The sequence below is a fragment of the Otolemur garnettii genome, unplaced genomic scaffold (assembly GCF_000181295.1).
Source record: "Otolemur garnettii isolate 467f Iridium unplaced genomic scaffold, OtoGar3 scaffold00018, whole genome shotgun sequence".
Taxonomy (NCBI): domain Eukaryota; kingdom Metazoa; phylum Chordata; class Mammalia; order Primates; family Galagidae; genus Otolemur; species Otolemur garnettii.
The window spans coordinates 7,283,636-7,293,635 of NW_003852413.1; the positions used below are offsets into that span (position 1 = coordinate 7,283,636).

General features: G+C 47.4%; 1 protein-coding gene across 1 annotated transcript in view; it reads right to left on the reverse strand.

Annotated features, from left to right (window-relative positions):
- Window positions 1-10,000, reverse strand: part of LOC100958685 (CMRF35-like molecule 4) — a 12,741-nt gene that overhangs the window by 2,214 nt on the left and 527 nt on the right. Inside the window, exons 2-3 of the mRNA XM_012802849.2 lie at window positions 4,075-4,425; window positions 350-461 (exon numbers count right to left, since the gene is read on the reverse strand). Coding sequence (XP_012658303.1) covers window positions 350-461; window positions 4,075-4,425 — 463 coding nt within the window. The remainder of the gene's footprint in view (window positions 1-349; window positions 462-4,074; window positions 4,426-10,000) is intronic.

Sequence of the window (10,000 nt, forward strand, 5' to 3'; positions counted from 1 at the left end):
GGAAGCTGACCTCAGACTTCACAGTGACTTTACTAGTATGAGGACACATTAGAGAAGCCACATGGGGGGGTCCTAGCTTGAGGACCCCTAGAATGTAGGATTATCAGATGTTAGCAAATAAAAATGCAGGATGTATGTGTAAGTTCAAATAAATAACATATACATTTTAGTTAAGTATGTTGTATAAAATATGTGGAATATACTTATGCTAAAACAGTTTTTCCTTTTTTTAGTAGTTTGTCTGAAATTCCAGTTTGACTGGGCATGCTGACTTGTGTCAGGCAAGCTTCTTTGAGGACAGGCCATGGGGCCAGGCCAGTGGGAGGCTGGCAGGACTCAGCCCACTTACCTGGAGAGAGTGCTGGGGGTCCTCCCACTGGTTGAAGATATGACTGTCGGACTTGACCCTGTGGTTGTCCTTGCTGCCGTAGTTGTCCTCTCTGGGGCTGAACTTTGTGGAACTAAACATACAAAGCAGAGCACAGTTCACCCCTTCTGTGGACAGTCCAACTCTGGCTGTGGTCTAAAGGCTGTTCCACCTAGGAATTAAGGAGCTTCTCCTCTGGCCTCCAAGACTCTCTGGTTAGCATCCACACGTTCCATGAATTCTTTTCCAAAGAAAAACTCATCACCATATGAGAAGTAGAATATCCTCATTAATTCAGTCCTGCCTGGCACAGCTTAGTAGGCTCCAGGGCACCTGGCTGTTTTGGGGCCAGGCTGGCTCCTTGTCACCTGTTCTGAAATGCAGCCACCTTCTGAGTGCTGCCCCTCCCTGGCCCCACTCTGGGCAGCCCAGGATTCCTGGCCCTCTGCAGTGGGCCCTGCACCCTCTGCCTCTGCTCCTCCCTCCTGGGCTCTTTCCTGTCTCCCAGCAGCTTTACTCCCTGAGCCAGTGAAGTCTTGCGAGGCCTCCCTGGTGCTGCCAATTCCTGCTGCCCCATACTCTGCTCGCCCTGCCTGACTGTTGATACTCAGCTTCAGGATGATATCTTTCCATTCTTAAAATGAAGTGCAATTCACACATAATAAACTTTATTATTTAAAGGAAACAATTAAAAAAACTCTAAAATATGTATATACCTGGTAACACCAAGAGTGTGACTGTTGGTCTTGTATAGTACCAAGGACTATGCTAGTCCAAGTCCACTAGTGACCAAGTCCACTAGTGACTATGCTAGTCCAAGTCCACTGTCTACTCACACCACATTCATAGTAGTGAACATATCATAATCCCCACAAATTGTCTCACATTCATTGTCCTCCCCACCCTGTGTCCAGGTGACAAGGATTGAATTGTGTGCCCCAAACGTCATATGTTGAAGCCCCAACCTAGTACCTCACAATCTCACAATGTGACTATATTGGAGATAGGATCTTTAATGAGACAATTAAGTCAAATGAATCTGTTAAGGTGGTTCCTAATCCAATTGGACTGGTGTCTTTGTAGGAAGAGGAGATTAGGACACATGAAGAGACTCCACGGGTGGCCAAGCACAGAGGGGTGAACACATGAAAGGGGAGCGAAAAGGTAGCCATCTGCAAGCCAGGGACGGAGGCCTCAGACAAAACCACACCTGCTGACATTGTGATCTTGGACTTAGCCTCCAGACCTGTGAGCAATACATTTTTGTTGTTTATGCCTCCCACTGGGGGGTGTTTTATTTTGACAACCCTAGCAAAACAATGTAGCGGGCACTGATATATTTCAGGAAATATCAATTACAGTGTAAATTCTTTTGTGGGCTGGTGTCTTTAACTTGGCATAACTATTTCATTGTTTGTGTATCAGCAGAACATTCCTTTTAATTGCAAGTCTATTCCATTGGATAGGTACAGATATTTTGCAGTTTTTAAATCCTTTCAAATGTCAAGTACAGGACATTTGATTATTAAGTTTCATATATTCTTATTTTATTTCTTGTTGTTTGAGGCAGGAGTTAAGTCTAGAATCTGTTACTCAGTGTTGTCCAGAGGCAGAAGTGTTAGAGTTTCCTTTATTTTGTGTGAAAGGTCAGTTATCACTACACAATGGAGCATGTGAGACAGACATACCTCAGTGTGGGTGTGGGAAGGGAGAGCATTCTTCCCCACCTCAGTGGAGACAGATAGGGGAAAGTGGGCTCTGCAAGGGACCCCTGTAGGGGACATGTCCCTACCTGGTGTCTGTATCCAGCTCTCTTTGCTCAGCTGAAGCTCCTAAGACAGATGGTGCTGAGTCTGGATTCCCCCCAAACTCTAAGAGGCTCAGAGATGAGGGGACAGTGCATGGGCAGGTGGACTAGGCTCTCTCCTTTGCTAGTAATACTTTGACAGTAATGGGTTGGGGTCCCTCACCTTGACCCCTGGCCAGAGATGACTGTGGAGAGACAGAGACCCCAGAAGGAGGAGCTCCTGGGAGTTCTCAGCCCCATTGAGGGCAGGCAGGACTCTGAAGTAATCTGGACCTGGCTTCCCGGGGTTCTGTGCCTCCCTCCATGTCTGGTGAGTGAAGAGATAAGAGTAATTTTCCCTTTGAGGGTGTCACAGTGGATGGTGCAGACCCCCGAGACTTAACTGGAAGCTCCAATGGAGCTGTTGGGCTTGTACAGTACCAAGGACTATGCTAGTCCAAGTCCACTAGTGACCAGGTTGGGGACACTGTGTCTATTAAAGCCCTGCTACCCAAACCCCAAGTGGAACATGCCCCACAGGTGACAGATGTGGCCCGGTCCTGAGCTCTGGGTGTTGCCCGTGTGCCATGAGGGCCTTCTGGCTGTTGCACACTGTCTGAGGGGAGCAGAAGCCCAGCTCAACAGATAAAGTTATATGTAGGGGATAAGATCCTTTTGCTCAAGACATGGCAGTTCGCCTCAATGTGCCCTCTCTGGTAAACTGCTTCCGAGAAGCGCATTCCTTGTGGATCTGAGCATCTGCACTTGCCTATTGATGTGCAGGAATGTGTAGAGTGACTCTCCCTAGGGGGCGTGGAGAAGTAGCCGAGATGAGCTGGAGGCTGGAAAGGCGGGTTTTGAAGCATTGGGTTCTATTCCCTGCCTCCCTCCTTCAATTAGCATTATAATGTGTTACCTTACCTTGGGCAAGAGAGGACCGACAGCCAGGCTCCAAAATGTTTTACTCTAAACAAAATCAATTGTATATGCCTTCCTCAACCTTCACACTAAATTGTAATCTCAAATGGTTGCTTCCTCACAATACTTGACTTCTTTGTATATGTGTTAAATTCTTACTAAATGTTGGAAAGTATATAAGATACTGAGTAAAGTTTATCGGGGCCGCCGACCAGAGCGAGTCCGGTCTCCCTTGAAGATTCATTCCGTTTGCAGTTCTTTCCCCTGCGTCATTGAACAGAAGTTCCGAGGAACAAAAACACCATCTACAGTTATACAAATCAGGGAGCTGGGGCCCCGGAGCTCAGCCTCCAGGAGGGTCTGCCTTCTAGAAGGACTAGGGAGACATCAGGGAGCTGGGGCCCCGGAGCTCAGCCTCCAGGAGGGTCTGCCTTCTAGAAGGACTAGGGAGACGACGTGCTTACACTCAAATGTGCAAATGGAGCTGGGTGAGTCCAGGCCCCAGGAATGTGGTCATTTGACTGTGAAGGCCTTTCTGGATCTTAGGATTGCACCCCAGCATCTCAACTACACGGGCCTCTTTCCCCACAGGTTGGATATGGGGTTGGGGTGGGAACAGCGCCTGTGAAGGCCATGGACAGCAGGGCACACCTGAGGACTATAGGCCCCAGGAAATCACTGGCTGGGAGTGGGGTCTCTGGGTGCCATGGAAGGGGGTCCTTTTGGCACACAGACTAAAACTGGGACCATCACCTTGCCCTCTGTGATTAAAAAACATACACACTGACTGAACTGTGTAGAGAAAAAAATGACCATGTCTGCAAAGGGTTAATCTTTCCTGGAGGGGCACTGCTTTCCCGGTCCTCAGATAGTGGGGCTCTATGAGTCCTCAGGACTCAACCATCCTCTGCAAAGGTCACGCTGAGTGACAGTCAGTTCACTTGAGTGGGACCTCAGGGACAGGACAGAGCAGGCCCTGAAGAGATGCTCCACACCCTCTTACCTGGGTCAATGGTCACCTTAACTTGGACCCCTTTGTCAATTCCAGTTCTTTGGATGATACACCAGTAAGTGTCAGCGTCATCTCTCCTGAGCACCTCCATGGTCACATTGAATGTGTAGTCTTTCCAACTATCCCGGATGGACACACGGTCCTTCTTCACCTCTTCCTCTGTTCCAGCAGTCTCAACAAGGATCTTACAGGCGGCCCACTCAGCCCCTCGACACCACAACTTCCGATGGGTTTTCCACTCTGGGTTATAATGACACCGCACGGTCAGTGAGCCCCCCTCTGGACCACTCACTGCTCCTGGACCAGTGATTGGATCCTCTCTAATCTCAGCATTGGGGGAACCTGGAAAACAAATCCATGTATCTGTCACTCCCCATCCCAAGGGCAGGGCCACAGCCTCTTGCCCTGGGAACAGCTCCCGAATGCAAGTGTCCCATGAGTTAAAGAACACTCAGTGAAGAAATACACCTTCCAAGTGACAAACTTTTGCCCTTCAATATCCCACTGGGTCAAAGCCACCAGAAAAATCACTGGAGAGCTCTGCCACAAAAAGGAAAAGAGAATGTTGCTACTGAATGTTAACAGCTTCTTGCAATTCACCACTCTCCACCTCCCTATGGCCAATAAATCTTTGTATTTTAAGGAATCCTTCTTGAAACTATTTTTATATTATACTCATCTGATGGGGAGAAAAAGACCCATTTCCACAGAAGAATGATGCTGCCTTGACCTTGGACTCTTCCCGGCAGTTGTAAGGGTGCCCAGTGGCTCTGCTGTAGTGACCCAGCCTGGAGGATTGTCTTTGACGTTCACCGAAACAGTGATGCCAGATGGTCTCCAGGAACCATGGGTCTTAGAGTGCCCATAAGTTGTTGTAAATTCCAGTTTAAAAATTCCTAGTAAGAGCTCAGCTTTAAGGCAAAGCAGGTCAAGGTCAGGTACAAACAGCATCACCCATTCCATGCCCTCCTGTGTCTCATAAGATTTTTACTAAACTCAGTCATGATGATTCACCCAGACTTAAAGAGAGAGAAGCGGACAGGCCTCATTAGCTCTTTTTTTCTAGACAGTCTGCTCCTGGAAACACTAGACTGTGATATTTTCACCCTAATCTTTTGCTTGAAGGAACACAAAACAATGGAAATATATTACAGAGACCTCTGTTGCAAATTCTTTGAATTCAACTGACCTAAAGAGAGACCCATTTACAGAAATGATAGATTCTGAAGATTTATGAACAGACCTTAACAATACCTGGGATTGTTGTGGCATAAATGTGAGATGGAACTAGAAGTGCCCTGGAGCCCTTGCAGGAACCCTGGGTGCCATTCACACTGGGGGAGATAAGGTGCGGCCTCTCGCATGCTGGGAGTCACCCAGTTGTGGTTAAGAAGACAGGCTGTGCCAGAGGGCCTGGGTGTGAATCATGCCTGTGAACTTGGGGCAGCTAACCTCTCTGGGCCTTTGGTTCCTGTAAGTGGGGATAATAACAGCAGCTACCCCATGTTGTTATGTAATATTGGTTATTATTATGTTGCCCCTGGACAAATGAATACTTTAGATTTCACCAGAATGCTTGGCAAACCCAGAGTTGGTCCTGGTAGGAGGTGGAGACAATTTCATCTCAGACAGAGCTGCCCAGTCAGATGAGGCCTGCCGGGGACCTAAATTGGGCCACACACTCGGCTCTGCTTTCTATGGCTTCTGAAGGGAACTAAGAAACTACATGGATCCCTTTGAGGAAAGACGAGTTTTGGAGGTTTCATTTGCTCACTATGAAAAAAATTCTGCATCACAAAGAAAGACTCATTAAGGTAAATATTTAAGGAAAAAATACATCTGAAAATTATTTAGCAGAAATAAAATACATCTGAAAATTGTTCACAGAAAATAACACTGGAAATTGGGGAGAAAACTGGTCTGACCACAGATGATATGAAGAGCAGGTAGGCTCATTATATTTTAACAAAAATGCAAACACTACATATCAGACTTGTTGACATCCCCAGACCTGTGTTGAGAGGTAAATTCTTGGGCAAAAGTGGCAATTAGGGTTAAACACACAGTTACCACATAGTCCAGCAATTATAGTCCTAGGTATACCCATGAGAATTGAAAACGTTATCTTCACACAAAAACGTGCCCCTAAGGCTCACAGGAGTATTACTGACAATAAACAAAGGCAGAAACAACTCTAAAGTCCATGAGCAGAAGGATGGAGAAAGAAAATGTGACATGTTACTTAGCCGTAACCGGGAATGGAGTTCACATACGCGCTACAACATTGGTGAAACTGAAAACCTCGTGCTCAGTGAAATAAGCGAGACACAAAGGTCACGTGTTGTGTGACTCCACTCATGGGAAATTTCCAAGACAGGCAAAATCACAGGCACAAGGAAGGGGACTAGTGGACGCCAGGGGCCAGGGACATGTGAGGGCTGTGGGCTTGCTTTCTAGGTGATGAAAATGACCTGGAATTAGACACAGGTGGGGTTGTACGATGCTGTGAATGCATCACAATCGCTGGGTTATCCACATGAAAAGAGGGAATTTTATGATGTGTGAGTTCAATCTTAATTTTGTAAAGTAGGCAAAAGGAAATTCTTAGCCTGAGCCATGACGTAATTAATTTTGGAATCAGAAAACTATCAGAGTCTTTCACTTATTTATTTATTTATTTTTGAGATGGAGCCTCAAGCTGTCCCCCGGGGTAGAGTGCCATGGCATCACGCTCACAGCAACCTCCAACTCCTGGGCTCAAGCGAGTCTCCTGTCTCAGCCTCCCAAGTAGCTGGGACCACAGGCGCCCGCCACAACGCCTGGCCATTTTTTGGTTGCAGCCATCATTGTTGTTTAGCGGGCCGGGCTGGGGATTCGAACCTGCCACCTTAGGTGTATGTGGCTGGCACCTTAGCCGCTTGAGCCACAAGCGCCGAGCCGAGTCTTTCACTTAGAAAAGGTAATCAGCAGTAATTTTAAGGAAATCATAGGAAGAAATGACACAGATGAGAAATCAATAATTAGAAAATAGGCTTGGCACCCATAGCACAGTGGTTACAGCGCCAGCCACGTACCCTGAGGATGGTGGTTCAAACCTGGCCCGGGCCAGCTAAACAACGATGACAACCGTAACCAAAAATAGCCCCGTGTTATGGCGGACGCTTGTAGTCCCAGCTACTTGGGAGGCTGAGGCAAGAGAATGGCTTAAGCCCAAGAGTTAGAGGTTGCGGTGAGCTATGATGCCACAGCACTCTGAGGGTGACATAGTGAGACTCTCTCTCTCGCTCTCAAAAAAAAAAAAAATTAGAAAATAAAAGCAGAAACATTAATCAAGTTAATTCAACTGACTTGTTTAATGTGGGAAAAAAGAAGATGTGGGGTCAGAGGAGAGAAGCAACAATAATGTAGAAAATCTGTCACATGTACTGAAAATGAGTACAGTCGTTCCTCAATATCCCTGGGGTGCCAGTATCTGGAGAGGCTCAAGTCCTGATATGAAATACTGTTATATCTGCACCTAATATACACACACCCTCCCGAATGCTTTAAATCATCCCTACAGTCCTTAGAACACTTAACGCAGTGTGAATGCTTTGTAAGTCATTGTTACACTGTATTGTTTAGGGAATCATTACAAGAAAAAAGGTCTGTACATGTTCAGTACAGGCGCGATTTTTTTTCAAATTCTTTCCCCTCTTGTTAGTTGAATCCACGGATGTGGAACCCACAGGTAGGAAGGGGAAGTATATTTCACGATAGATATAAACATTTTCAGTTGTACAAGGAAACTTTATAACCCCAGAACGTTTAATGCTAATATATACCCAAATAATTAACATTTGGGGAGGGAAAGGATAAAGATAGACTGAAAAAACAGCAAAACAGCTGAATGAATCAATAAGCGTTAAGGAAAAAACCCAAGTTATCGAAGAATTTATCCAAACAAAGGCTCTCTTTTCAGCCAGGCTTATAGGTAATTGTTCTAAATTCTAAAGAAACAAAAACTCCTCTGCTGTATTTTTCTTCTGATTTAAGAGGAGAAAAACAAGAATCTGTCACATTCCCCTTGTGACACTGACATAGCCCTGGTCACAAATGTGGACAAAAGTAGCACAGAGACAGCCACAGGAAGGGTGACACCAGGAACACAGCTCTGGGGCCGAGTCCTGACAGCCACACTCAGCCCAGATGGCTCTGTGGCCCCAGGCCCATGGCTGTGGCTGGTGCTATCCTTGTCCCAGTTCAGCCAGTGCGTTGACACTGACAGTCTCCACTCCACATCCAGACTTCTGGCTGCTCTGGAAACAGGAAAAGACCTGACATCACAAGGCCACTCCCTGCATGGGGAAGACAGCGGCAGTGACCAGGGCTGGGCCTCTCAGGCATCTTTGGCTCCCCGAGCTGCTGATGCCTCTCTCCTTCCCAGGGTCTCTCCCACCCTGAGGCCTGGGTCACTGGCAAGGTCACGCTTCATGTGTTATTTTTCTCACTAATGAATGACTTCCCAATGTCCTGAGTCTTTCAAAGGTGAGAGAGGAGGAGAGAATGAGAACAGCACACAGGATGGAAACGCTGCTTCACTCTCGGCAGCACCTGCCTGGATGGGGGAGGCTGAGGTCACGTCCTCTGGTGCAGATGCAGAAGCTCTAAGTGTCACAGGCTCCCTGACACTCAGGCCCACAATCTCAGGCAGGGGCGGGAGACAGGGGAGCTCTGAATCCTCCCTCCTCAGCAGTGTGGTCATATAACCTGTGAGGAAAAGTTCTCACAGGGGTCAGTGGTCACTTTACCTGGGACCCCAAGGTCAGTTCCACTCCTCTCAATCCCACACCAATAGACATACGGTCCTTTGTCACATCCTGCTCTTATCCAGTGGTCACAACAAGGACCCTGCAGGTGCTCTAAACAGCCCCTGGACACCGTGACTCCTGTGTTTCTCCCACCGTGTGTCCCAGCCATACTGATTGGCCCTGGATCTTTCTCAGTGGCCACTCACTGCAGGTGGACACTGATGGAGAAGCAGCTGCCAGCAGGAGCCTGCAGGGCAACTCTGCCCACCTGACCCAGGGCTGGCCTAGGAGCCACTGGAACCTGAAGGACCCAGACAGACTTCTGTGGTGTGGTCATGAGTCTCCACCCTATCCAGATCCTGCTTTGGTTCCCTGATCCACACACCCCACTGGCTTCTTGAGGTTTGTACACATCCAGAACTTTTGTGAACTGGAGATGGGACCTCTGTGAAGTAATTAGGATTATTTGAGGTGATGAGGGTGATGCCCCTAGGATGGGATTAGTGCCCTTGTAACAGACACCAGAGAACTTGCTCTCTCTCTGCTCTCGCCAAGTGCACACAAAGAAGAGCTTAGTGAGCAGGCAGAGAAAAAGGCAGCACCTAAAGCTGGACAGAGCCCCCGGCAGGCACGTGGACTGCTGGGGCCTGGATCCCAGACTTTCCAGCTTCCTGAACAGTGAGGAATGCATGTCTGCCTATGGAATTCCGTTGTGGCGGCCTGAGCTGATACTACACACATGTGCCCCTTTTATCCCTATTAACTCCCAAGTGAAGACAATGATCACGTGTGCTTCTCCCCAGCTCACTCTCTGCACATAGATCTCCCTGTGGTAGCTTTTCCTACTATATATTTGATACATCAATAGATAAAATTATTGTTGTCACTTTGTTTCTCATGTTAGCCTCTTTCCCTGAGTATCTCAACTCTTAAAAAGTTGGTCAAGAATGAACTTCTTCATTACTTCATCTAGTTAGGTCGAACACCCAGGGTTGAGATAGCCATAGTTCTAAAAAGGAACTATTTTGGACAGCGCCTGTGGCTCAGTAATTAGGGTTCCGGCCCCATATACCAAGGGTGGTGGGTTCAAACCCGGCCCCGGCCAAACTGCAACAAAAAATAGCCGG